Raw genomic sequence first — 27,231 nt, forward strand, 5'->3', positions numbered from 1 at the left:
CTTCTTTCACAACGGTGTTCCCTCTTTCCACCAAGCCATTAGAGTACAAAGCGACCTTTAAGTGTTTTATATCAGACTTACTCATAAATTTGCACAATTTCTCTGAAACAAAATGTGTACCATTGTCCGTAACAATAACTTGTGGGGTCTCTTCCAGCAAAAATACCTTATTTAAAAATGTAATGGTAGTTTCAGTATTTGGTGAGTCTACAAAATTGTAATACATCCATTTTGAAAAATAATCAACTTCTTAATTGACGTATTTCATTTTGTGGTTGAGTACAGAGTACAGTCCAGAAAAATCTAGACCTACTCTTTCCCATGGTGCAATAGGGAACTCTGTAGGGTGTAAGGGTGTGTTTAATGTCCGCCAATGTTTATCGGAAAGAAGACATTCGGGGTAATTGTCAATCACATTTTAAACCTGATTATCCAACGAGGGCCACCAGTAATGCTGTTTTATTTTCATTGCAATTTTGGTAGATCCGAGATGCTCAAGGTGTTCCTTGTTAATGATAACGGTGCGTAAATCAGTGGGTGGTACAAATCTGTCCCCCCAACGTACTATGCCTTTTTCAACAAACAGTTTATCAGACACCTGGGCAGAAATTGTCAAATCACTAGTCAAACATCTTGGGTCAGGCCAGCTGTGGGTCGTGTAATCCATCACCTCACGTAAAACCAGATCACCCTCACAGGCCATCTTCCATCCATCCTCAGACAACACAGAATCATACTCGTGGACAGCGTCCACAACGGCAACACACTCAATGTCCTCAACCAATGAATCTTCCTCGTCATCCTTGTCCATCAGCATCCTGGATAAACAGTCAGCGGAGAAGTTTCTCCCCCCTGGATATGTTTAACGGTAAAATGATATTCTTGGAGCTTCGAAACCAGCTTCATGAGTCTGGCCGACATGTTGTTGTTGATCTTATTGATGATATAAACCAAAGGTATATGATCCGTGTACAACTCAAGATTTCGTCCCCAAACATACATTTTAAACTTGTGAAAGGCCCACATGCATGCTAAAGCTTCATGCTCAATTCTGATGTATTGCTGTTCAAATTGTTTAAGTGATCTGGATGCGAAGGCCATGGTGTGTTCCTGACCATCCACTCTCTGACTCAGTACTGCACCAAGCCCGTAAACACTGGCATCCACAGTTATAAGGGAAATACAATCATCTCTGTATGCATGCAATGCTTGAGCGGATACAATCAATTTCTTTACTTTTCCGAATGCTACATCCAACTCCTCTGACCATATAAAACTTTGACCTTTCCTGAGTAATACCCGTAAAGGTTCTACTGCTTGTGCGTAATAAGGTACGAATCAGGCATAATATTTGGCCAGACCGATAATAATGAACATAATGCATCTTTGTCCGTGGGTGCTTTTGTCTCGTTAATAGCCCTCACCACAGAACATTTAGGCTTAATTCCATGACATGACACTGTGTGGCCTAAGTACTCCATCTCTTGTACGGCAAATTTACACTTGCCTGCCCTTACTGTCATTTCTCTGGATCTCAGGATAGATAATACATGTCTTAAAATGGTGTTATGTTCCTCAAAAGATTTAGCATAGATCAGGATATCATCCAAATACACTTGTACTCCTTTAATATCTTGAAATAACGTGTCCATAAGTTTTTGGAACACGCTACCAGCTGATGCGAGGCCGAAAGGTAGGCGCAAAAATTTGTATGCCCCGAAACTAGTCACAAATGTGGTCAGGTCTTGTGACTCGGCCGACAAAGCCACTTGGTGGTAAGCTGATCTTAGATCGATCAAAGATAACCACTTTGAGCCTCCTAGGTTTTCCAGCAATTCATGGATTCTGGTTAGTGGGTGGCAATCCACAAGTTTGTTTTTATTAAGAGCGCGCAAGTACGAGCAAAGTCTGATCTCGCGTGCGTGCTACCATAATGGGAGCCACCCACTGAGAAGAATCTGTGGTTTTAATGATGCCCTGTGCACATACATCTTGTAAAGTATGTTTCAGTTCCTGCCTGACACTCATGGAAACAAAATGTACCTTATGTGACACAGGCTGAGCATCAGGTACTAATCTTATGTGGTGTTCCATTCCTTTGACTAGACCAACCTGCTAGCTAAATACAGGTTTGAATTCTGAAAATATGTCTTTCAATATACAACCAGTAACTTCTGGCTCAACACATTCCACTTGGTACACAGGGAATTCTCCCACTTTGATTGGATTTTCATCCCCCGGCACTAAATACAGACCCATGCGTGCTAAATCTCTCCACCCGAAAATGTTCTTCCCTTTTTCGGCCACATAAACCTTGGTTTCATTTTCTCTTCCTAAACATTGCACAACTCCCAAGAAATACCCAATCATGTTGATGTCCTTCTCTCCGAAAGCTTTTGGGTTAACATCAGATTGTAACTACTTAACCTTGTTTTTCCAAAAATCATTGAAAGTGGTGTCCCTTAAAATAGTAATTTGAGAGCCGGAGTCGGCCATTACTTGGAGGGAAATTATATCTATCGAAGCCAAACACAAAGGGCCCTTTATAGGTCCCGAATCTCCCACACAATGTAGGGTTAAAATTACATTGCTGAGTGAATTTGTACATGCCTCCATATCGGTTTCAATGCAGCCAACATTTACAGGTTTCTTTATGGTTCTACATACGCCCTGAAAATGACCTATTTTCTTACATAGGATACAAATTTTGTTGATAGTCGGGCAACCTGCAAAATGACCAATGTGGTTCTTTGAACCACATCTGTAGCAGAAAGCTGACTGTCTCCTCTCAGGTAATCGCAGAGGTTTACCTTTCACACTGACGGCACATAAAGAATTCTCTTGATCTAGGTCAGGAGAAGACACCACATTAACTCTTGGTTTGGTGTCGCCATGCATGACCTTGCTAGATATTGCAGAACATTCAATACTCAACGCAAGTCAATCACTTCAGTCAGCGGAGGATTCTTGCAACCAAGGATTCTTTCTTTGATTTTGCGTGACGTGCAGTTTACACAAACAGGTCCGTAATATATTCATCTGCTAAAGGACCAAAGCCGCATGTGGTTGCTAAAACCCTGACAGCCAAAATATATTCTTCCACCTTCTCATTTATTTCCTTTTGTAGAAATTATGACGTTCCAGCATAATATTCGGTTTGTCAGAAAACTGTTTCTTACGACGTACGACTGCCTCCAGATAGACATTCCAATGGCTATCACCAGAACAAGACTGTGGGGGAAGAATGGGTGCAATGCTGTCGAAAATTCTTTGTGCTGCTTGGCCCAAGCTCCCGAATAGCAAGGCAAATTTTCGTGCAGAATTGTAACCGACAGCATTGATGGCCACCAGATGATTTTCAAAGAGTCTATACCACTCTGACCAAATAATTGCTGGTCTACCTGGTTTGCTCAAGAATGGAGGTGGTTGTGTAATCTGTAAAGTCAGAATTTGTAAAATCTTATTTTTATTTTAAAGTTTATTCCTTGTAGGAGGTTATGTGCTGTGTCTAAAAATAGCCCTCAAAGAATTAAGGCGTGCATGTTGCTGAAATGCGGGCTAGCAACACGCCGGCCTTCAATGCCGACCAGGTAGTTCGCGATGAGGTAAGGCCGATCTGAGATAACTGGTGCGTTGCGTGGTGATGTCAACGCATTGGTCTGGGGGGTATGGAGGGGTTTGACACCAAGCTCGGAGATGCAGAGTTAAAGATCGCGCACATGAGTCTAGTTCCGCCGAAATATCAAGAAAAGATACATACCCCCTGTTGTGCTCTGCCCAAAAGTAGAGAGCTTGCAGACCTGTAAGAGTTGCTTGATCAACTGATGATGGCTATCCACTTCCGTCGGGCCAGGATCTGTAATCACTGATTTTCTCTGTAGAGATGGCAGGTAATGCATGCATGGTTTGTTGGGTTCGCATCCCATCTTTGCCACCAGAAGAAATAAGTGGAAGAACACCAGTTTCACAAAAGATGCAGAGCTCCTTGCTACTTTTACTCCATCCACAGCATGGAGCATCCTCCTGGTCCGGTGATCGAAAGGCAACTGACATGATGCCATTCGAAGCCCAACCAGCGACCACTCCATGTGTGAGCCACATTCAAAGGTATACAATGGTGTGGTTCTAATGCATATTGCGAGAGACGTTGGATGCATTACTACCAATACTACAACATTGTAATGCTTTTAAAGCTTCTTAAATGAGTAGATAATGTATGTTGCTTTTCTCTGGCACCAGCACAGATGGAAGGGGGACAGTCATTAATCTACATGGCTTGGCAGTGCAACTGTCACTTGACCTTTTAACTTACACCAATATTATTGTACAGTGATTTACTTCCACACAAATACATGTCCATTACCATGCTATTTACTTGTAATGCTTAAGAATACCATACAACATTCCTTTAAAGCCAGACCTATTGGCATTGCCAATGCTTGTTTATTTATGGTGCAGGTTGAGGTCAAGGTTTCTTTCTTACCTGGTTAAAAGGGCAGTGTAAGGGTAGACATAGTCAGATGACGTTTAAATTATGAAACACAGTATACTTTATAATAAATACGTTGGGTCATGAATGTTTTTAAGTATCACAAATTTACCATTCAAACTTTCACCTTCTCCAGCTTCTCGTTCAAGTGTTGACACATTAAAGACACTGGCGAGGCTTACGTGGGCCCAGGCAAAAGGCATGCGGTATTTCCCCAAACGCTGGCAGTATGACTCGGCTTGAGATTTCAGTTTTTCAACTTTATCCTTACTCTGAAAAAAACACACAACAAACAATATTTCAGGTCCCTGTGATTGGTTACATATTTGAGAATCACCATTGACACACACAAAATAAAGCGTCCCTGCTTTCACCATCATTTTCATAACAGTGCTGAGATGGATTATTTACACTAGTTGATTGCAGGAAACGCTAGATGCTTTTATCTGCTGCTCTCAATGGCGGGAAGTACTCGAGTCTCCCAGGCATCTGAAGTGTGTATTGAGACATGTCGCGTAGACTCCTACGTCATAAAAGCTTTGTTACACGGCATAAAGTGACGATAGTGGCATGGATACCAAGAGAGACCCCAGAGATGCCCGTTTGTTTAGTTATAAATGCGAGGAATCAGCATTTGTCTGCAGAACATGTGAATTATCAGAAACATTTAAGTCAAAGTGATTCTTAAACATGACAAAAACATTGTATGCCACCCATGTATGATTTTTTTATTTTTTTGCTGCTACTGTGCTTTACATACAGTAGTAGAAACTACAACATTGGAATACTTTCGGGATTCAGGTTGGACGGGGTTATTATAACAGAATCTAGTGATGGGAGGAATACCGAAGAGTGGGTGAATGAAAGCACAGGAGCTTATTCACATATGTAAATTTACACATGTAAATGTACTCACGAGTAAATCTACTATTGAATGTAGGTTTTCATATACACTTTTTTGCTAATCACTATTTCTGTGTGAATATTTACACCTTGGTGTAGACTTGCAAGTCTCCACCTCTCAGCGAAGCCTCCTACAAAAGGATTTAAGAGCAAAAACTTACTATTAGTAAATCTTTGCATATACGTGGAAATGTTCTTATGGGAAAGTATAGGAAAAAGATTACAATTTATAATTCTTTAAAAAAATATGAAACATATTTAATATGAACTATACATGTAAAACAATTTACTATATTTGAAACCTAGTACTAATGAAATGGCATTATTTATTTATTTATTTATTTAACATGTTTTATATAGCGCTAGCTGGACCCGGGGGTATCAGAATGCTTTACAGGGGTACAAGCTGCAATATGTCAAAAACAAAATAGCAATGAGGTAGTCTTCAACAACAATACAAACGGTAGAAGCTTATTAAATATATTGCACAGTCTAAACAGTAACAAAGGAGGGAGTAGGGGGTGGAGGTGGCATAAAGTGGGGGGGGGGGAGGAAGGGAGGGGGATAATTAAGGCAAACGTCAATACAACAATGCATAGATAGGATTAATTGGATATGCTCCGGTTAACAATGATGTAGAACAAAATAAATAGTAACCCGAACAGGAGGGTCAAAAACAGCTCTGGAATTCACATCGTAATATTTAAAAAGTACATAAATGGGGAGGGGGGCTGCCAGCTGGGCCTGAGAACAATAAGCTTATCTTGGTGGGAAAGCATGGGGAGGAGGGGGGAAGGGTAGGAGTAAAGTAGAAGGTTATGTTGAGGAGGGGGGGAGATTATTCAATCCGCTGGTGGAGTGGCGTGTCCTATAGGGAGGACTAGAGGGAGGAATTGTTGGGAGAGGGAAGATGAAAGAGGGGAAGGGGGCAATAGGAGGCTAGAGTGGGATGATCTCCAAGGGGCGGATTTAAGGACCCCAATGTTTGTTCAGCAGGAGAGCTTTGAGGTCTTTTTTGAAGCTGGCGTAAGAGTGATTGCAACGGAGATCTTTCGGGAGGGCGTTCCAGATGTTCGGTGCATTTCCTGAAAAGGAGCAAGATTGTGTGGATTTCTTGTTTAATAGAGGAGTTACCAGGGCGAGGGTGTTAGAGCTTCTCAGTGATCTAGAGCTACCGGCTATGTTAAGTTTATCTGCGAGGTACTGCGGGCAGCTTTGATGGAGGGTTTTATGCGTAATGCATGCTGTCTTGTATGAGGTTCTTCCTTCAATGGGCAGCCACTTGAGGGCTTTAAGGGCGGGGATATATGGTCAAATCGTTCAAGGTCGCTAATGAGCCTAGCGGCTAGGTTAAGGACCGATTTGATGGGGGCGAGGTGAGCTTTAGGAGTTCCAGTGACGATGGCGTTCCCATAGTCGATTTTTGACAGGACCAGTGATTGGACGACTAATTTAAAGTCATCAGCTGGAATGAAGGGTTTTATTTTCTTTAAGTGATGGAGAGTGTAGAGAGCACTTTTGGGTGAGTTTTTTATGTGGGGTATAAGAGAAAGCTTCAGGTCAATGTTAAAAACGAGTGATTTAACCGAGTTGGATATAGTGAGCAAGCAGTTGAGTGCAGTAAGGTCAGAGATCCAGGATAGAATGGGGAGCGAGTTGTTCTTCGGGGAGAAAAGAATGATTTCGGTCTTTTTTGGATTGAGTTTGAGGTGGTTGAAGTGGAACCAGGATTGAATTTTACACAGGGTATCATTGAGGTGAAGGACATCTGAGTGGGATTGAATTTTATAGTAAAGTTGGGTGTCATCAGCGCATAGGTGGTAATTGATTCCTGCTTGTTTAAGGATGAGGGTGAGGGGTTCCATGAAGAGGTTGAATAGAGAGGGAAGAGGTTTGGAAAGGCAGTCAAGAATTTTAATTTGCTGAGTTCTGTGTTGGAAGAAGGAGGTGAACCATTTAAGGCCTGAGCCATTGAGGCCAAAACGATCTTTGAGTGTGTGTATGAGAAGTTGGCCTGGTATATGATGTTCACTATTCTAGTGAACACCTTGCACCAGTCCAAACAACCCTTATGGTGATGGTTGTAAAGTCAACCTTATAGACCAGCTATCCTAGGGGTAGCATGGACAAAGCAGTCTTAGGCTAAACTCAAGAGGGCATGTGAAGCCAGCTGTTTTACCATATGAAATCCCTTTAATACCAAATGAAAGGACACCACACAAGATATATATTGAAAATATATATGTATTTATTTCTAAACAAACCCCTGAACTCTTTATGAGCACAGAAGCACAAGCGCAAAACAAGTAACTTAATAGAATAGACAAAAGTTGCACAATTATGGATAGGGCGGGGTGGCCCGTCAAACCATACATTAAAAAAGTGGTATAAGTACCACGACACGAACAATGGTAAGGCCTAGGGCCTTGAGAATCGCTGGGGCTACACTGAGCTAACAATAGTTAGGGAGCAGGAGGCCCATGGGAGGAGTGTGCAGTGTCTAAAAGCACACGAGTGTAAACATTGAAGTCAATGGGTGCGTAAAAGTTATAAAGTTAAAGATTTAAGAGCCTTCCGACTGGAATAGAACTTAACCACTGGAAACTAGGACACTAGGGATGTAAACCTCTACAGGAGCACTGTAGTACTCGCGTTACCTAACCCACAGGAAGCGGGTGCACAGGTTCAAAAGTGTGTCGGGTTTCGTCGTGGAGATCTATGGAGCCTTGGAGTGAAGATGCTGCAGGCGGCCAGAAGAGAAGAGTCCGGGTGGATCCAAGGGTGGATCGAAGATGTAGAGGACCTGAAAGCAGAGAGGACAGAGTCTGGGTCACTAGCCAGTGACCAGCGTGGAACCAGGATGGAACCAGGCGATGTCGGGATGCGATCAGGTGCTGATGGGAAGCTTGTCTCTGCAGCCACGTGGTTCAGGAGTCATTACCGGTGACCAGGATAGAGTCACGAGCTGTCCCACAAAGGCTCTCACTGTCGGCGGTGTCGGCTTCAAGATTGGAGGTAACAAGCCTTGGCAAAGGCAACCCCCGCAGGATTCGATGTAGGCTTCTTACTCAGACCAGCAAGGTCTGAGAGGCTGCTTCTTTTCAGGGAATCAAGGGCCAGTCTGGAGCAACCAGACCAGTGGTGTAGTTTCACGGGATCGTTGCCAAGATGGCCACTAGCCAATGGGCAAGTGACCGGGCAGATACGTCGAGCAGGAAAATGCAAAAGGGCCCCACGCAGAACTCGTGGAGTGTGCAGGGCTCATCTTTGGTGCAGATGCTGCTCGGGCTGGGGCTTCTCAATCCCCAATGCACAGCTTCGAGGGGGACTCGGGGGCTGCGCAGTTAGCAGGTCGCAGACTTTTCAAGATGGCCGGTCCCACGTCTCACGTCGCCTCCACGGGTCTCAGCTTTGCAGGGACTGTGGATCGGGCTGTTGGATGTCTGGGAATCCGGTTCTTGTCAGGCTCTGGGCTCCGGCTCCGGCGGGAGGCGGCGGCAAAGCAAGTTGTCGATCGCTGGATTGTGCCTGCTTGTGCAGGGTGGTCACTCCTTGACCACAAGGGAGATTCTTCAGTCGTCTTCTTCCAAAGTAGAGTGATGAAGGTCCAGAGTTTCGTTTCAAAGTTTCAGTCAGGATAATCTAAAGTCCTAGTGACTCAGCTCCTACCTATATACTGATCTTAGGGGCTGGATTACCTGCTAGGTCCCTCCTATGGGTGGGACCAGGGAAGGGGGCGGTTACACCCCCTTCCCTTTGTCCAGTTTCGCGCCAGAGCTGGGGCAGGAAAGCCCCAGCACCGGTTTGAACTGCACTATACATGGGACACCTTGTGTGCCCCAGGCATGTCTCAATCCTTTGAGCCCTCCCTGTCCCAATACACAAAATCCTGTCTGGGGTGGTGCTAGCACCTCCCAAGGCAGGAAACCTATTGTCCAAGCCTCCCTCGCTGGAAGGACTCCCAGCAGCAGGAGGTCAGACTTGTGTCTGTGGCAGCAGCATACATTTTGTGATGCTGAGGCTCTGGTTAACTTTAACCGGGAATAGTTAGAACAACATGTCTTCTCCCTCTAGAAGGGTGGAATGCTACCCCCGTCACCAGGACTGGTGAGGGGGTAGTATTCCAAATCGTATGACACCTTACTCAACATGATTTGATAAAGGCAAACCATAGTTAGCATCTAACCGCGAGGATTATAATGCACTTAAGAGTATATGGAATGGCAATATCCCTGAAAAGCTAAAGGACATGGTTCCGAAAGCTGCAGACAGGCCCAGCTCATGCTAGAGCACCATCTCACATAAAACCAAGCACTCTGCCTCCAGGATTGTTAAGGCCTGCCATTGGAGTGACTTATAGGTGTATATGTGTCCAGACATAAGGTTAGATATAGGTATACTATATCTAAGCAAGGGGTCATTACACCACCTTGCTCCAGCTGAGTGATCAGCCAGTTGTGTCGATTTGAATGGCCAGCCAGGGGTGGCAAAATATATGCAGCAGCCCCTGGTAGGCCTTGGATGCACCTATGCCCTGGGTACCTATGGTACACTGTACAGGAGCTCATAAGGTGACCCCGTATCCAATTGATAATGTACCTAAAGTACATTGTAGTGAATTTAGAGAGAGAACAGCTGGGCTGTGGTCTGATTAGCAGGCCCACAGCCACATTAAGTCGAAAACCAGTGAAGCAAAAAGCAAAAAGTGGGGTGACCATAGGAAAGCAGACCCTACTCTCCTACACAACCCCCCTCCCCCCGCCCCCCCCACCCAAATGCAGGGACATTAGACTAACCTTGACCAGTTGTGTTTTCATGTTCTAAGTGGAAGTACCTGGAGAGACCATCTGCATTACCATGGTCAGTCCCTGGGCGGTGCTCCACTGTATAGTCCATCCCCTGTAGGGAAATGGACCACCCGAGCAGTTTGGGGTTTTCACCCTTCATCTGATTTAGCCACAAGAGGGGCTTATGGTCGGTCTGAATCTTGAAGTGAGTGCCAAACAAGTATGGTCTCAACTTCTTTAGGGCCCACACCACAGCAAAGGCCTCCCTCTCAATGGCTGACCAACGTTTCTCTCTAGGGGTCAGCCTTCTGCTAATAAAAGCAATGGGCTGCTCTTGACCATCTACATTAAGTTGTGAAAGCACAGCTCCCACCCCCAACTCAGAAGCATCTATTTGGACAATAACCTCTTTGGAGTAGTCAGGACTCTTTAAGATAGGTGCAGAGCACATGGCCTTCTTCAGGTCATCAAATGCCTTTTGACAGCTTACTGTCCACTGAACCTTCTTTGGCATCTTCTTTGAAGTCAAGTCAGAGGAGTCACAATGGACCCATAGTTCTTAACAAACTTTTGTAGTACCCAGACAGGCCCAATAAAGCTCTGACCTGTGTCTGGGTGGTTGGAGGAGCCCAGTCCTTGATGGTCTGGATCTTACTCTCCAGTGGTTGAACCTGACCCCACCTACCAGGTAGCCCAGGTACACAACCTTACTCTGCCCTATCTGGCACTTGGTTGCCTTAATAGTGAGGCCTGCCTTCTGCAGAGCCTCTAAAACCTTCTTCAGGTGGATCAGGTGATCCTCCCATGTGGAGCCGAAGACAGCAATATCATCTAGATATGCTGTGCAAAAGTCACCCAACCCAGTGAGGACTTGGTTCACCAACCTTTGGAAAGTGGCAGGTGCATTCTTCAAGCCAAAGGGCATTACCACAAATTGATATTGACCTCCTGGGGTTGAGAAAGCCGTTTTGGCCTTAGACTCCTCAGCTAACCTGATTTGCCAATAGCCAGCTGTCAAGTCAAATGTGCTCAAAAACTTGGCAGAAGCCAATCTGCCAATGAGCTCATCTGCCCTTGGAATTGGGTGAGCATCTGTCCTAGTGACAGCATTGAGACCCCTGTAGTCTACACAGAACCTCATCTCTCTCTTACCACCCTGGGTGTGAGGTTTTGGCACAAAGACTACTGGGCTGGCCCATGGGCTCTCTGATGGCTCAATCACTCCCAGTTCTAGCATTTTCTGCACCTCAGTCTTTATACAATCCCTGACATGGTCAGGTTGCCTGTAGATCTTATTCTTCACAGGCAGACTGTCACCAGTGTCAACCTCATGGGTGCACCAGTTAGTCTGACTAGGTGTCAATGAAAACATATGCCTAAAAGACTGTAGAACTTGTCTGCAGTCCTGTTGCTGCTGGTCAGTGAGGCTGCCAGCTAAGGCCACACCATCAACTGAACCATCATCAGGGTTCTGAGAAAGCAAGTCTGGGAGAGGGTCACTCTCTTCCTCCTGCCCCTCATCTGTAGCCATGAGCAAGCCCATGTCTGCCCTGTCAACATATGCCTTCAGTCTGTTGACATTGAGCACCTTGTGGGGGCTCCTGGGAGTGCCTAGGTCTACCAAGTAGGTGACCTCTCCCTTTTTCTCCACAATGGTGTGGGGTCCAGAGCATTTGTCCTGGAGTGCTGCTGGGGCCACTGGCTCCAACACCCACACCTTCTGTCCTGGCTGGTACTCAGTCAGCACAGCCTTTTAGTTATGCCAAGCTTTTTGAAGTTCTTGGCTAGCCTCAAGGTTTTTGGATGCCTTCTTCATGTATTCAGCCATCCTGGAGCGGAGACCAAGTACATAATCCACTATGTCTTGTTTAGGCTTTTTGAGAGGTAACTCCCATCCTTCCTTCACTAGACATAGGGGTCCTCTTACAGGATGTCCAAACAAAAGTTCAAAAGGGCTGTAGCCAACCCCCTTCTGTGGGACCTCTCTGTAAGCAAACAGAAGGCAGGGTAGAAGGATGTCCCATCTTCGCCTAAGCTTTTCAGGTAAACCCTTAATCATACCCTTTAAGGTCTTGTTGAATCTTTCAACAAGCCCATTGCACTGAGGATGGTAGGGTGTAGTGAACTTATAGTTGACACCACACTCTTTCCACATTGCAGTTAGGTATCCTGACATAAAGTTTGCACCTCTGTCAGATACAACCTCCTTTGGAAAGCCCACTCTTGAGAATACTCCCAGGAGGGCCCTTGCCACAACAGGAGCTGTTGTGGTCCTTAGGGGAATAGCCTCTGGATACCTGGTGGCATGATCCACTACCACCAGTATAAATCTGTGCCCAGATGCTGTTTGGGGATCCATTGGTCCAACATGTCTATCCCAACTCTCTCAAAGGGTACCCCCACCACAGGTAGTGGTATCAGGGGGGCCTTTGTAGTGCCACCTGCTTTGCCTCTGGCTTGGCAGGTTACACAGGAGCGACAAAACTCCTTTGTATCTTCAGACATATGGGGCCAGTGAAAGTGAGGGGCAAACCTGTCCCAAGTCTTCTTCTGGCCCAAGTGTCCTGCAAGGGGAATATCATGGGCTAAGGTAAGAAGGAAACCCCTAAAGGACTGAGGTATGACCAACCGGTATACACCTGTTACAACGCAACTTTTACAACTACCTACTGTTACAACGCAACTTTTACAACGCATACCATTACAACGCATTGCGCTGGGGGGCGCTCTAGGATAGGGAATAAGTATAATTTACTATCCAACACCTTCCCTAGTGTCCACGGGGACTGGAGTTAGAATAGTAAATTATACTTACCACTATCCAGCACCTCAAAGCGCTATGCGTTGTAATGGTATGCGTTGTAATGGTCGCGTTGTAACAGTAGGTAGTTGTAATGGTATGCGTTGTAACATGGTACATCCGACCAACCTCCTGGAAGCACCAGGCTTGGGGTCTCTAGCCTCAGAATAAAGGAGTCCTTCATCCCATTACACTTTGTGGGTACCTGTAGCATTCCCTGCAGCCTCAGAAGCAGCTTGCTGTCTGAGGGGTTCAAGAGATGGACAGTCTAACTGTGCCTGCCTCAACTCAGCCCAGGAGGTTCCCTCTGTCCCAAGAAACTCAACCTGGTCAGGTTCAAGCTCTTCTAGGACAGTTCCCTCTGAGGCCTCAAAATCCGCTTCCTGTGAAGGCTGATCTTCACTTGAAGGCAGGGGGAAGGCACTGCCTTAACCCTACTGCTCTTTCTCTTGGAAGGTGCTTGGTCCATTGTTCCAGGGTCCAAGACCTGTTCAGTGAGGCACTTTTTGGCCTGTGACCTGGTCACAGCAAGGACATGTGATGATATACCTAACATCTCAGCATGAGTCCTGTACTCCACTTCTCACCACTGTGAGTTTTCAAGGTCATTGCCCAAAAGACATTCAACTGGGAGGTCTGCACTTACCACAACCCTTTTTAGGCCAGTTACCCTTCCCCAGGAGAAATTAACAACTGCCACACTATGTGTAGTGGTGACATTGCTGGCATTGGTCACTAGGTAATTGTCACCCAGTATAACCTGACCAGGGACCACAAAGTTAGGTGTCACCATGGTGACACTGGCACATGTGTCCCTGTATGCTTGAGCCACTTTATCATTTATCAAAGGTGTCTGTCTGTACTTGCCCAGAGTACTGGGACTCACAGTGGAGGACATAGCCATGTCCACATCACAAACTAGAACAGCCTGAGTTGGTATTCTGACTAGGCCAGAATCCATCTCAGTTCCCAGGGTTAACCCTACTATACCCTTGGATTGATTACTACCACTGCCAACTGTACTAGGGGGTGCGTGCAGGTGCCTTAGGGGCAGCAGTGGTAGGGGCTGAATCTTTCTTGGTGCAATCACTAGTCCAGTGACTAGTGGATTTACAGACATTACACCTAGGTTTCCTTTGGTCATTCTTCTTCTTTTTCTTGGAAGTTTCGGACCCACCCTCATTGGTCTTTTGGGGCCCTGGAGAAGACTTCTGGTCTTTTTGTTTCTGCTCCCCACCCTTCTGGTCTGCCTTTTTCTGATCACCACCTTGGACTGGTTTTTCTGCTTAACCCTGATTCTGACCAATTTGTCCGCCTTCTTACCCAATTCTTGGGGGGAGGTCAGATCTGAGTCAATCAGTTGTTGGTGCAACAACTGGTTCTGACAATTATTAAGGATTTGCTGTCTCATGATCAAATTATACAATCCTGTATAGTCCTTAACTTTACTTCCCAATAACCAGCCTTCCAGAGCCTTAGTGGCACAATCAACAAAATCAGTCCAGTCCTGGGTCTGTGTCTTCTGGGTGTCTCTGAACATCAACCTGTACTGTTCAGTGGTTAAGCCGAGCTTATCTCTACCTTTTTCAGAAAAGGAGAGCCACAAGATTGCTGCCCACTGACTTTGGGGCACCTGCTGTACTTTGGCAGGCTCCCTCTAAAGCAGTTATCCATTTGTGGATGTCATCCCCTATCTTGTAGGGGGGCACAATCTTACTCAGGTGTCTATTGTCATAGGACCTGTCTTTATCCTTAGGGATACTGCTGCCACCAGTGGGTTCTACACCACCTAACCTCCTTTCTCTGTCAAAGGCAAGTTTCTCTTTGGCTAGGGCAAGTTCTTCTCTCTCAATTCTGAGATTGACTTCCCTCATCCTAGCCTGGTGTTCTCTCTTCTGAGGAGATGCCATTCCCCTCTGAGAACCCCTAGAAGCATTGGAGTGATGAGAATCTTCTGAGTGAGATCTCCCTCTCCATACCTCTGGTTAAACCCACTTGGAGGCCTGAATGGGGCTGTCCCATTCTCAGCTCCAAATTGGCTTAAGTTAGCCTGGCTAAGTCTCCTGACCTGAACCTGGCTACCTTCCTCTTCTTCAGACGCATCCCCAACCTCATCCTCATCTTCTTCCTCCTCTCCTTCTACAACAGGGGGGGCGGTGGCATCTTCTGAAGAGGGTAGGCCATTAGGTGCATTCCCAGTAGGGTCTGCACCAGAGGCTTTTAGAGCTTCAGACTCATCTAAGAGCTCTAGGAGGTGTTGAAGTGTAGGGTTAGACCCTTGCTTCAGTTTTCTTGTTCTACTCAAGTGCCTCCGTTCCTTGAAACTGAGGATAGAAAATCTGGAGGGCACCTTGTGAGGGTTACCTTCCACAGGTTGGAGTCCAGTGGGCTCTCCTGTGCCAGACATTCTCTAGTGAGGTGGATGTGATGCAACTACCTACACTAAGTGTTTTCCTACTGGACCTCTCTAGGAGTTGTAGTCAGGGTGTGCTAGGCCCTTTGCTCTACAACAACTAAGTTCAGTAGAACTTATGTATTCTAGACTTGTTTTATATGTACCTATAGGTACATGTATGATCTTTCAAATGATATTGCAAAGACTTCAAGTGGTAAAACAACAGCAAGCTCAAATCCCAACCGCTGCACACCAATGTGAGAAGTTGGCCTGGTATATGATGTTCACTATTCTAGTGAACACCTTGCATCAGTCCAAACAACCCTTATGGTGATGGTTGTAAAGTCAACCTTATAGACCAGCTATCCTAGGGGTAGCATGGACAAAGCAGTCTTAGGCTAAACTCAAGAGGGCATGTGAAGCCAGCTGTTTTACCATATGAAATCCCTTTAATACCAAATGAAAGGACACCACAGAAGATATATATTGAAAATATATATGTATTTATTTCTAAACAAACCCCTGAACTCTTTATGAGCACAGAAGCACAAGCGCAAAACAAGTAACTTAATAGAATAGACAAAAGTTGCACATTTATGGATAGGGCGGGGTGGCCCATCAAACCATATATTAAAAAAGTGGTATAAGTACCACGACACGAACAATGGTAAGGCCTAGGGCCTTGAGAATCGCTGGGGCTACACTGAGATAACAATAGTTAGGGAGCAGGAGGCCCACAGGAGGAGTGTGCAGTGTCTAAAAGCACACGAGTGTACACATTGAAGTCAACGGGTGCGTAAAAGTTATAAAGTTAAAGATTTAGGAGCCTTCCGACTGGAATAGAACTTAACTACTGGAAACTAGGACACTAGGGAAGTAAACCTCTACAGGAGCACCGTAGTACTCGCATTACCTAACCCACAGGAAGCGGGTGCACAGGTTCAAAAGTGTGTCGGGTTTCGTCGTGGAGATCTATGGAGCCTTGGAGTGAAGATGCTGCAGGCGGCCCGAAGAGAAGAGTCCGGGTGGATCCAAGGGTGGATCAAAGATGTAGAGGACCTGAAAGCAGAGGGGACAGAGTCTGGGTCACTAACCAGTGACCAGCGTGGAACCAGGATGGAACCAGGCGATGTCGGGATGCAATCAGGTGCTGATGGGAAGCTTGTATCTGCAGCCACACGGTCCAGGAGTCATCGACGACAACCAGGATGGAGTCACGAGCTGTCCCACGAAGGCTCTCGCTGTCGGCAGTGTCAGCTTCAAGATTGAAGGCAACAAGCCTTGGCAAAGGCAACCCACGCAGGAATCGATGTAGGCTTCTTACTCAGACCAGCAAGGTCTGAGGGGCTGCTTCTTTTCAGGGAAGCAAGGGCCAGTATGTAGCAACCAGACCAACAGTGTAGTTTTACGGGATCGTCGCCAAGATGGCCACTAGCTAACGGGCAAGTGACCGGGCAGACGCGTAGAGCAGGAAAACGCAAAAGGGCCCCACGCAGAACTCGTGGAGTGTGCAGGGCTGATCTTTGGTGCAGATGCTGCTCGGGGCTGAGGCTTCTCAATCCCCAATGCACAGCTTCGAGGGGGCCTCGGGGGCTGCGCAGTTAGAAGGTCGCAGACTTTAAAAGATGGCCGGTCCCACGTCTCACGTCACCTCCACGGGTCTCAGCTTTGCACGGACTGTGGATCGGGCTGTTGGATGTCTGGGAATCTGGTTCTTGTCAGGCTCTGGGCTCGGGCTCCAGCGGGAGGTGGCGGCAAAGCAAGTCGTCGATCGCTGGATGGTGCCTGCTTGTGCAGGGTGGTCACTCCTTGACCACAAGGGAGATTCTTCAGTCATCTTCTTCCAAAGTAGAGTGATGAAGGTCCAGAGTTTCATTTCAAAGTTTCAGTCAGGATAATCTAAAGTCCTAGTGACTCAGGTCCTACCTATATACTGATCTTAGGGGCTGGATTACCTGCTAGGTCCCTCCTATGGGTGGGACCAGGGAAGGGGGCGGTTACACCCCTTTCCCTTTGTCCAGTTTCGCACCAGAGCTGGGGCAGGAAAGCCCCAGCACCGGTTTGAACTGGACTATGCATGGGACACCTTGTGTGCCCCAGGCATGTCTCAATCCTTTGAGCCCTCCCTGTCCCAATACACAAAATCCTGTCTGGGGTGGTGCTAGCACCTCCCAGAGGCAGGAAACCTATTGTCCAAGCCTCTCTCGCTGGAAGGACTCCCAGCAGCAGGAGGTCAGACTTGTGTCTGTGGCAGCAGCATCCATTTTGTGATGCTGAGGCTCTGGTTAACTTTAACCGGGAATAGTTAGAACAACATGTCTTCTCCCTCTAGAAGGGTGGAATGCTACCCCTGTCGCCAGGACTGGCGAGGGGGTAGTATTCCAAATCGTATGACAACTTACTCGACATGTTTTGATAAAGCCAAACCCTAGTTAGCATCTAACCGCGAGGATTATAATGCACTTAAGAGTATATGGTATGGCAATATCCCAGAACAGCTAAAGGACATGGTTCCGAAAGCTGCAGACAGGCTCAGCTCATGCTAGAGCACCATCTCACAGAAAACCAAGCACTCTGCCTCCAGGATTGTTAAGGCCTGTCATAGGGGTGACTTATAGGTGTATATGTGTCCAGACATAAGGTTAGATATAGGCATACTATATCTAAGCAAGGGGTGATTACACCACCTTGCCCCAGCTGAGTGATCAGCCAGTTGTGTCGATTTGAATGGCCAGCCAGGGGTGGCAAAAGATATGCTGCAGCCCCTGGTAGGCCTTGGATGCACCTATGCCCTGGGTACCTATGGTACACTGTACAGGGGCTCATAAGGTGACCCAGTATCCAATTGGTAATGTACCTAAAGTACATTGTAGTGAATTTAGAGAGAGAGCAGCTGGGCTGTGGGCAGTGGCGGTGCGTCCATTGGGGGCGTTGGGGCGTTGCCCCACTAACCATGTGGACGACCGTCACGCTGAGAGGCAGGATGGGATGTTATTATAATGTGGTGATTGTAAGCGCACACAAAACTTCTCTGCGGCCGTCAATAATTACCGGGACAAGGCTGGCTGGCTGACATCACGGAAGGTGTGGGGGCGGGTCTGTGGCAGTGATTGACAGCACAGACACATACAGCAAGCAGTCTGCAGAAACAGCGCAGCTGCAGTCTGCGCAAGTCAATGTATGGCTACTCGATATTTCAACTTGCCCACGCATGCGCTCATGTTACAGAACCTTCCCCTCCTTCCCCAACAGCGAGTCAGAGGGCAAGGGACCCGGCCCCCGGGGTCTCATAAGGGCAGGACGTAACCCTGCTCTTAGCCAATCCTGGCGCAGTGGTGCTGGTAATGCAGCGCCAGGATTGGCTGAGACTCCAACGCGCAAACGGGGTGCATTTCAAACAACAAACTGATGATGGAAGACTCGTGTCTCTGAGGCCGCGGCACGGCGTGTGATTCGGCCCGGGGACCGGGGTGTGGAGAAGGAGCGGAGCCGAGTTCCGGAGGAAGGTAAGGTTTTCTTTATTATTATTACCCTTGCCTACGCCGTCCCCTGCGCAACACTCCTGGACCTGTGTACCCCCCCTCCCTCTCACCCGCCCGTCTTGCCGGCCGCAACTGGCCTTTCGCTATACCAATCGATTCCACTGTTGATTTGAGCAATTAGAGAGTAGACACGCACACCATTACCTGCTGTGCTGATTTGGATATCTTATGATATACACAGATTTCGCTTTCCCGGGAGGTGATATCGCTGATCTCCTGCTCAAGGGCAAGGGTAGGCCAGACGTGCCTGTTGCAAAGTCGGAAGTATTTGGTGCTAATGCTTTCGAAGTTCGAACTCTCTGGTGGTACTGGGGGCCTCAGCCTCACTCTCCGGCACCCTCATAGCGGGTTTAATTTCAGGCGGGGCGCGCTCCGGGAGTCCCTGCGGCTGCGTTGCCAAGAGGAATGTGGTGGGGGCCGGGGCAGTGTGTTGTTGGGGGGGTGGGAAGGGGGGCGGGCAACACACCTTTCAAGTTCCCCAACGACTGAGAGGGCTCCTATACCTGCTTCCGGGGTCCTCCTGATCTCACCATCTCCAAGTGCAGCAAGAAGTGCAACGTGACCAGGAGCTCATTCTCCGAGGGCAGGAGGGACCCACGAGCCTGGGGGGAGAGAGGTCGGAGGCAGAGGCAAGGAGGGAGAAGGGACCGGGAAGACAGGGTGAGACCGGAGAGCGCGGGACAAGATAGGAAGAAGGGGAAAGAACAGGGAAAGACAAGAGAAAGCGGGGCAAACAGGAGAGGGGCAAGACAGGAGAGAGGGAGGACAGGCAGGAGAGAGAGGGTGGACAGGCAGGAGAGAGAGGGTGGACAAGACAGGGAAAGACAGGGGAGAGGGGGGCAGGCAGGAGAGAGAGAGCGGACAAGACAGGGAAATACAGGAGAGAGGTTGGACAGGCAGGAGAGGGCGCAGGGGACAAAACAGGAAAAGACAGGAGAGAGGGGGACAGGCAGGAGAGAGCGCAGGGGACACAACAGGAAAAGACAGGAGAGAGGGGGACAGACAGGAGAGAGCGCAGGGGGCAAGACAGGAGAGAGGAGGAACAGGCAGGAAAGAGGGGGCAAGACAGGAAGGAGAGGGCGAAGGGCGCAGAAAAGGGAAAGAGCAGTAGAGAGTAAGAAGAGAGAGGGATTACAGAGAGGTGCCGAGAGGAGACACAGCGAGAGGATGGGACATGAGCAGAGAGCGAGACGAGGAGACACAGAGGAGAGGGACAGAGTGTGGGAGAGCGTGAAAGGACAGAGGAGAGAGAGACCCGGGAGGAGCGAGGACCGAGGAGAGCGGGTGACAGGATGAAAGTGAGAGCCCAGGAGAGGGACAAAGTGTTGGCAGATAAAAGGAGGGGCGAGGCAGCGCAGGGTACCGAGAAGAGGGAGTGAGGAGGGAGGCAGGGGTAAACTTCAGAAGGGAGTGAGGGGCCCTCTGTGAGAGAGCAGGAAGAGGAAAAACCAAGGCAGGGGGCGAAGGAGCGTGAAGGGGGGCTGGGAGGGGATGAAAGAAGGAGCCACGGGCGTGTGGGGAGGAGGAACGAAGTGAGGTGAGGAGGCTGAGGAAGAGTGAGGAGGGACGGAGGCTAAATCATCAGAGCGGTCAGTCCCCCGCAGCTCAGAGTGAATCTCCTCTCTTCTCTGCCGCTCATCAGTGCGCTGGTAATTATGGTGCTTTAAGTCTTTCGTACATTTATTTGCTAAGTGAATATTTTTAAATGTGTAACGTTCATAATAATTATGTAGCACTTCGAACTGTGCTTCTGGTATTCACAGCACAAAAACAGTATTTTTAAATATTAACTGGTGGTGCTAACAAGGATCAGATGATTGTGGCACATTGAACTGTGTTGCTAAGCTGATTCCTCTGCATAAAAAATACACTCTGTGTTGTTTGAGCAGATGGTGGTAAATCTAAATATTAGCATGCTGCGTGATCAGTTGTGGCCGAGTGGAGACAGCACATTTTGCTGAATAGTTAGTTTGTGGGTGTGCGTGGGAAATTAGTTAGCACTGTAGCACACTAGTCTAGATCTTAAGCTTTAGTAGCTAGCTGCCTGGTACGGGACAGCAAGAATATTGATAGTAATAACAGGCATTGGTCACCGAGGCTGAGAACCTGTATATGCCTCCGCCTTGGTGCAATATGATGATGGCAAATATTGGCCAGATAGTAAAGGAAACCAACAGAGCTGTAGAGCATCTAGGTTCTGTACGAGGGTAGGCTCTGGCCAAGGTTAGTACTGAAGGGGAATCTATGGATCATGACACGGCATGCAAGGAAGCTTGTTGCAATCAGTGGGCCCATGCCAGCTGAGAGCTCTCTATTTTGGTGAAAGGAGTCTTATGAAGATAAGATATACATAGAGGCAAGATGTAGAGGGAGTACAGGCTGCAATAATCTAACATAGAATGAGCATGACTGCACTATTGAGGCACTCTGAACATCACTACTACCCCTTCCACATCTGACCCAAAACAGCCTTTATTTTTAGATAACTGTGCTCTGCCTGTCACCATAAAAGTTGTGCTGCAGCAAGTCATGATGGCTTTGCTGAACTACTTCATGAACAACAACTGCATCATTTGCAATGTTCATAAAGTATGCAGCTGGTTTTGATGCTGTAGAGGACCATCAAAGGGAGCTAATAGAATTCAATCAGGATGGGGGTGATGTGATCATATTTCTTCATCCCCTCAATGAGACTTGCAGACTGGCTACTCCCAGAGATGTATTCGCCAAGCCACCTCTTTCTCAAATGTGCTTGAGAATGCACCATTTTCCCACTTTTTTCAAAATGTTCTTGTGGGAGAACCCCCTGACCCCCCATAGGCGGTTCGGCCTCACTCTCTGCGCTTGCTCGCCACAGTGCAGTATTTACGCCCCACCACTTTCAAATGTCACCAGCCGCCACTGGCTGTGGGTCTGATTAGCAGGCCCACAGGCACATTAAGTCGAAAACCAGTGAAGCAAAAAGAAAAAAAGTGGGGTGACCATAGGAAAGCAGACCCTACTCTCCTACAGTAGTGTAGAGTGATTTACAGTATCAAAGGCAGCGGAGAGATCAAGAAGAATAAGTAGGGATGAATCACCTTTGTCAAGGGCGTGTTGGATGTCATCAATTATGTTTAGCATTGCTGTTTCTGTACTACAGCCCTTTCTGAAGCCAGATTGGAACGAGTCTAAAAGATTGAAAGAATCAATGTGCTTGTCTAGTTGTAACTGAGCGCACTTTTCAAGGGCTTTTGAGAGAATAGGAAGGTTAGAGATAGGACGTCGGTTATTTAAGTCATTGGGATCACCCGCTGGATTTTTGAGGATGGGGGTGATTTGACCTAATTGGAGGGAGGCAGGGACATAACCAGAGGAAAAGGAGGAGTTGATGATGGAGGTCCAGTAGAGGGTAATGGTATGTTTAAGCTCTTGGATGAGGTTTGAAGGGAGCGGGTCATTAGTGTGTGAAGATGGTTTCAGTCTGGAAATGACGTTAAGGACATCCTGTTCCGTGACAAGATGGAAGTCGTGCCAAGAAGCATTATTTTATAGTTCCAGAGTGATGGGGCCGGGTTCAAGGATCGGGATGATATGAGGGAGTGATAAGGAGTCATGAGTGAGCATAGCGGGTGTAGGAGACTTAGGGGAAATGCCTAATGGGGTAGTGGGTTAAGGAGGGGAGTTAGGGCGAAGGATTGATCTATTTTGGAGATTTTTTCTAAGAAGTAGCTGGCGATTTCCTTGCATCTCTCAGTGGAGGCAATCAGTTTTGGGGGAGCAGAGGAGGTTTGGTTTTTCACAATGGTGAAGAGTTCCCTAGGTCTGTTTTTTGCCTGATCGAGTTGTGAGCAGAAGAATGATGTCTTAGCATTTAGGATGTGTTTTTTTTAGTTGGATCAAGCGGATCTGAGGAGAGAGGTTAAAGGGGGAGGGGTTTTGTCTCCACACGCGCTCAGTAGATCTGAGAGTGCGACGCTCATTGTTGAGATCTGGATTGAACCAGGAATTTGTGAGGCTTTTCTGTCGTTTTAGTTTGGTCGGGGCGATTTGGTCAAGGACCTTAACGATGGATTTGTTAAAGTGTACGGTGAGGTCATTGGCATTTTGAGAGGGAGGGGAGAGTAGAAGTTGAGCTTTGACTTTGGCTGCCAGTTCGCCTTCAGGGATAAGGTGAACATTTCTGGTCAGTTTCATCTGTTTGATGAACTTGGGTGGGGGAGGAAGGACAGTGTTAGAAATCTTGAAGAGGATGAGGTGATGGTCGGACCAATCAATGGGGACTATGGAGGAAAGGGAGGAAACTCAATGTTAGTAATGATGGCGTCAAGAGTGGCTCCTTTGGAGTGAGTGGGGGAGTGGCAAAGTTGTTTAAGGTTATTTTTTTTGTTCCAATGGAGGTTAAAATCCCCAAGGAAGAGGTTTTTAGAGTTGGAAAGTGAGGATTGGATGAGCAGGACAGGCAATTCTTCTACAAAAGGAAGTGGGTCACCGGGCAGATGATAGATGTTGTGTAATCTAATTGGAGGGGAGCCATATACTTGAAGTTCTGCTCCGAGATAATCAAAAGTAGAAGGATCGTGGATGTGCACAGGGGAGAGTTGGAGTTCCTTTTTGTAGATTATTGCTAGACCTCCCCCAGTTTTAACCGGCCTATCTTTTCTGAGGATGGAGTAGCCAGGGGGGGGGGGGGGCGAGTATGTCAAGGATGGAAGAGGAGTAATCTTTAAACCACGTTTCAGTAAGAAAGGCAATGTCAATGGATTCACTCAGGATGGTTTCTGAAATTTCAATAGCGTGTTGGGCCGCCGATTGGCAGTTTACCAGCATGCAAGACAAGGGAATGGGGTTGGTTGAAGAGGGAGGGCAGGGGCGGATTGTGGTTCTTAGTGGGGGAAGTCTAGGAGAGGTTGGAGAAGTTGGGATTCTGTTAGTCCCAATGATCACGGGGATAGGAGCTTGTGGGATCAAAGGGTCAGAGTTTAAAGAGCACGGGGTGTGAGGTTTACATAAGTCAAGGAGGTTTGAGGCGGGGAGGAGGTTTGGGGCATGTAAGGTTCTAAGTGAATCGATACCTAGGGGGGTAAAATCCTGTAGCTGGGTGACTAAGGAGTTGCTTAGATCAGTGCATAGGGAACTAGCAGGATTGGGGCAGTTGAGTGAGGAGAGGAAATTGACATCTTTTCTGAGAGAGGTGAATTCAAAAGATAGGTTTGCGAGAAAGAGTTCTATGTTAAGAAGCGTCTGGGGAATGAGGGAGAAGGGGAATGAGGGTGGGAGTTCCGGCGGACTAGGAGAGAGTTCAGTGTTAGTTAAGACAAGGGATCTGGGGTGTGGGATGGGAGGGAGGTCGGGAGGGGGGAGTAGAGGGGGCTTCAGATTAGTAGTTGAAGAGAGGGAGAAGGGTCGAGAGGAGGTAGTCGCTGGGGATTGAGGAGAGTCAGGGGCAGGAAAGGGAGCTCTGGGAGAGCTTAAAATTAATTGTGTATTAAAAATAACTTTAGAAATTATATATCTTTGAGTAAAGTCAATATAACTTTATTTAACATTATATCCTTACGGGAATGGGGAGTATTTCAAGTCCCTGCTTCCATTCTTTTCTATCGGAGTGTGTTGCAGTGCCTTTGAGTGGCCCAATGTGGTGCTAGGCAGAGTCTTACTCCAAGACTGAGCTGGAGTACATTTACATTTACTAGAGTTTGGGACCGTTTGGCTGTAACTATATAAGTATAGTTTGTGAATGGCAATGAGGGTGGGTGTTTGTAATAGCATGTCCCTCTCTTTGGGACATTTTACGAGTTTGGTGGTCAGAGGACAGCTGTCCCGGCACTGAGCTATCCGCTGTATTATGAATTAGGCAGATTGGCTATGTAAAGACAGCGGCAGGACCTGGCCGCCAACACGCCGGTGTTGCGGTCGGGTGAAGGCAGCTTCCATTGGGCGGTACAGAGGCGCAACACAGCAGTCTGGATTACGAGTTGACTTCCCAACGAGCCGACAGCGGTGATTAGACTGTCACCTAAAGGTCGACGGGATCTTAGGATTTGGGGTGCATAGTTTTCCCAGCAGATTTCAATGCAGATCCCTTTCTCCAGGTCCCCTCTACACTGAAGCATCTTCACCCCAAGGAATATGACCCCATCTTCTGTGATATACAGGTAAGTCTTTTTTGTATCATATATCCATTGCCAGGACTGCCCATATATGAGCATAATCCCGGTAATTGGTATAAGGTATTTTTCCACATATATCATTAATATGTGTGCATTTGAGACATATGCAATTGGAATGTACACACAGGATTCGATTGATATGGAAATACATTGCCCACCGCCGGCCCCTCTGGAAGCTCGTAATATGGTGGTCAGAAGGCCACAGGCTCAGCTGTCTCCTAGCGGTCATGGATGCGGTCCTTCGGAGGTGGAGTGAGATTTCTGACTATCAGCAGCAGGCCACCACTGGATGTCTGCTGAGCATTGCTGCTGAGGTCAAAGAGCAATTTAGCTGACCTCAATGGCTCATTAATCAGTTGGTGGAACTAACCAAGGTGATGAGGATGAGAATGTATGAGTCATCAAACAGAGGCTCTTCTGCAGTCATGTCTTCTCTTCACGTGTTCTTAGTGTATCTCCACTTTTAACAGTGCCCATGGTAGCCCTGGAAGCTGATTGTTTCAGTGACCCCATGAAAACACCCCCATGTACCTCATGGAGAGAACACCATATAGCTGGATGTAGGAGCCCAAGAAAGGGATGGAGTAATCTAGTAAGAGCCAACGATTCATTAGTGTCAGCTTCCATAATGGCCCATGAGGCGCTTTAAGGAGCAGAGGGACTTTAGGAGCATTAGGAATAAAAGTACAAGGGAAGAAGAGCTGTCTGGGTACTGTAACTGTTCTCCGCCCTTTTCTCTTTTACATCCTCTAGGAGATTCTACTTTGGTAGAATGTCAGTACACCATGCCAAAAGTTCAGGAAGATAAGCTGAAGTTGGTTGTTAAAATCTCCCCAATAACCATAATTCCGAAATGCCCAGTTAATGCTCCTTCCAAGCCCAGGCCTTTAACTGTTTTGTATGTGGCTGTAGATGTTTACCAAAACTAGTAGGCCTGAGCTGTATCAAAGAGCTTTTTCAGTTTCCTCCGCTTCCATGGAGTAACAACTTGACAGAATTTTGATGCCATTTACCCTAAAGTCACCTCAACATCTACGTTCGACACCAGAAGCAGAAGTAAGGTGACAAGGGATGCAGGGTTTCAGTCAAACCACCTGCTCCACAATTAGATCATGTAAAGTTTTATAATACAGATGTACAAGGAGGATAAAGGAAATTTGAGGAAGCAAAGAAGGCTGAGATCATAGCTGAGAAAAAAGTAAGGGTTAGCCTGACACATGTTTTTCACTGCTATATGCCACCCAGAACTTTTACGGAAATAAGCAAAACCATCAATAAGTGGTGATGATATGGGCACAACTCCTGATTGCCAAACAGTCCATCCATGAATGTTTCTAGGAAGCAGTTTCATCTTAAGGCCAAATCCAAGCCCAAGAGTTGAACAGAGATCCCCACCTTATATATACGAAAAATGGGAAAATCTTTAAGAATAAGTGGACACCATAATTGGAAGAACGATTATCTCATTGCACAAAGAGAGAATCTGGGCAGGTCTCATACAATGTTACACCAATGAGACGTTCCTTTTTTGGCTAAAAGAGGAACAGTTAGATAAAACCTGCTTTAAAAATGGTAAACTCACCCAAACATTGACTACAGCAAGAACCCAAATGAATGATCCTCTAGACTGCAAATTACTCAGTCTGAAGGGAAGAAAATAATCAAAAGCAAAATCATCATAAAGCCGTCCAAACCACAGAAAGAGGATGTTAGCAATGAAATCGATGAAAGGAGTGAGCGGAGAGCACAGGAATGTCCAAAGAACTTGCCCTTGTTGAATAAAGGGAACACGCAAACCCAGAAGGTCCCAACATCACTAATGCCTTCTGTTGAAACTTCTTCTTTGAATTAACTTTTTCTGGACAAGCAAGCCATGCCAAGAATGGCGGAAGTCATTGAAATGGAAACATAAGACTGGTCTAAAGAATACAACTGCTGCATAGCTACATTCCAAGATAGGAACAGGAAGAATTACGCCACAGAAAATCGATCGTCTGTAAGCAACACAGATTGTATCATGGTGCACTGTGTTTATGCACAAGATAAGAGACCTTGAAACCCAGAATTAAACCCTGAAGCTAATTTCTGATAAGAAATCGGCAGATAACTCAGTGTACCATCAGTGTACCTCCCTTAAGCAAAAGCAGTAGGCCTAGCAGCATC

General features: G+C 46.9%; 1 protein-coding gene across 3 annotated transcripts in view; it reads right to left on the minus strand.

Annotated features, from left to right (window-relative positions):
* Window positions 1-27,231, minus strand: part of DOCK8 (dedicator of cytokinesis 8) — a 719,019-nt gene that overhangs the window by 421,813 nt on the left and 269,975 nt on the right. For all 3 annotated transcript variants that reach the window (XM_086961229.1, XM_086961230.1, XM_086961231.1), the window contains one exon: window positions 4,602-4,761. In XM_086961229.1, coding sequence (XP_086817355.1) covers window positions 4,602-4,761 — 160 coding nt within the window. The remainder of the gene's footprint in view (window positions 1-4,601; window positions 4,762-27,231) is intronic.

The sequence above is a fragment of the Lissotriton vulgaris genome, chromosome 3_1 (assembly GCF_964263255.1).
Source record: "Lissotriton vulgaris chromosome 3_1, aLisVul1.2, whole genome shotgun sequence".
NCBI lineage: Eukaryota > Metazoa > Chordata > Amphibia > Caudata > Salamandridae > Lissotriton > Lissotriton vulgaris.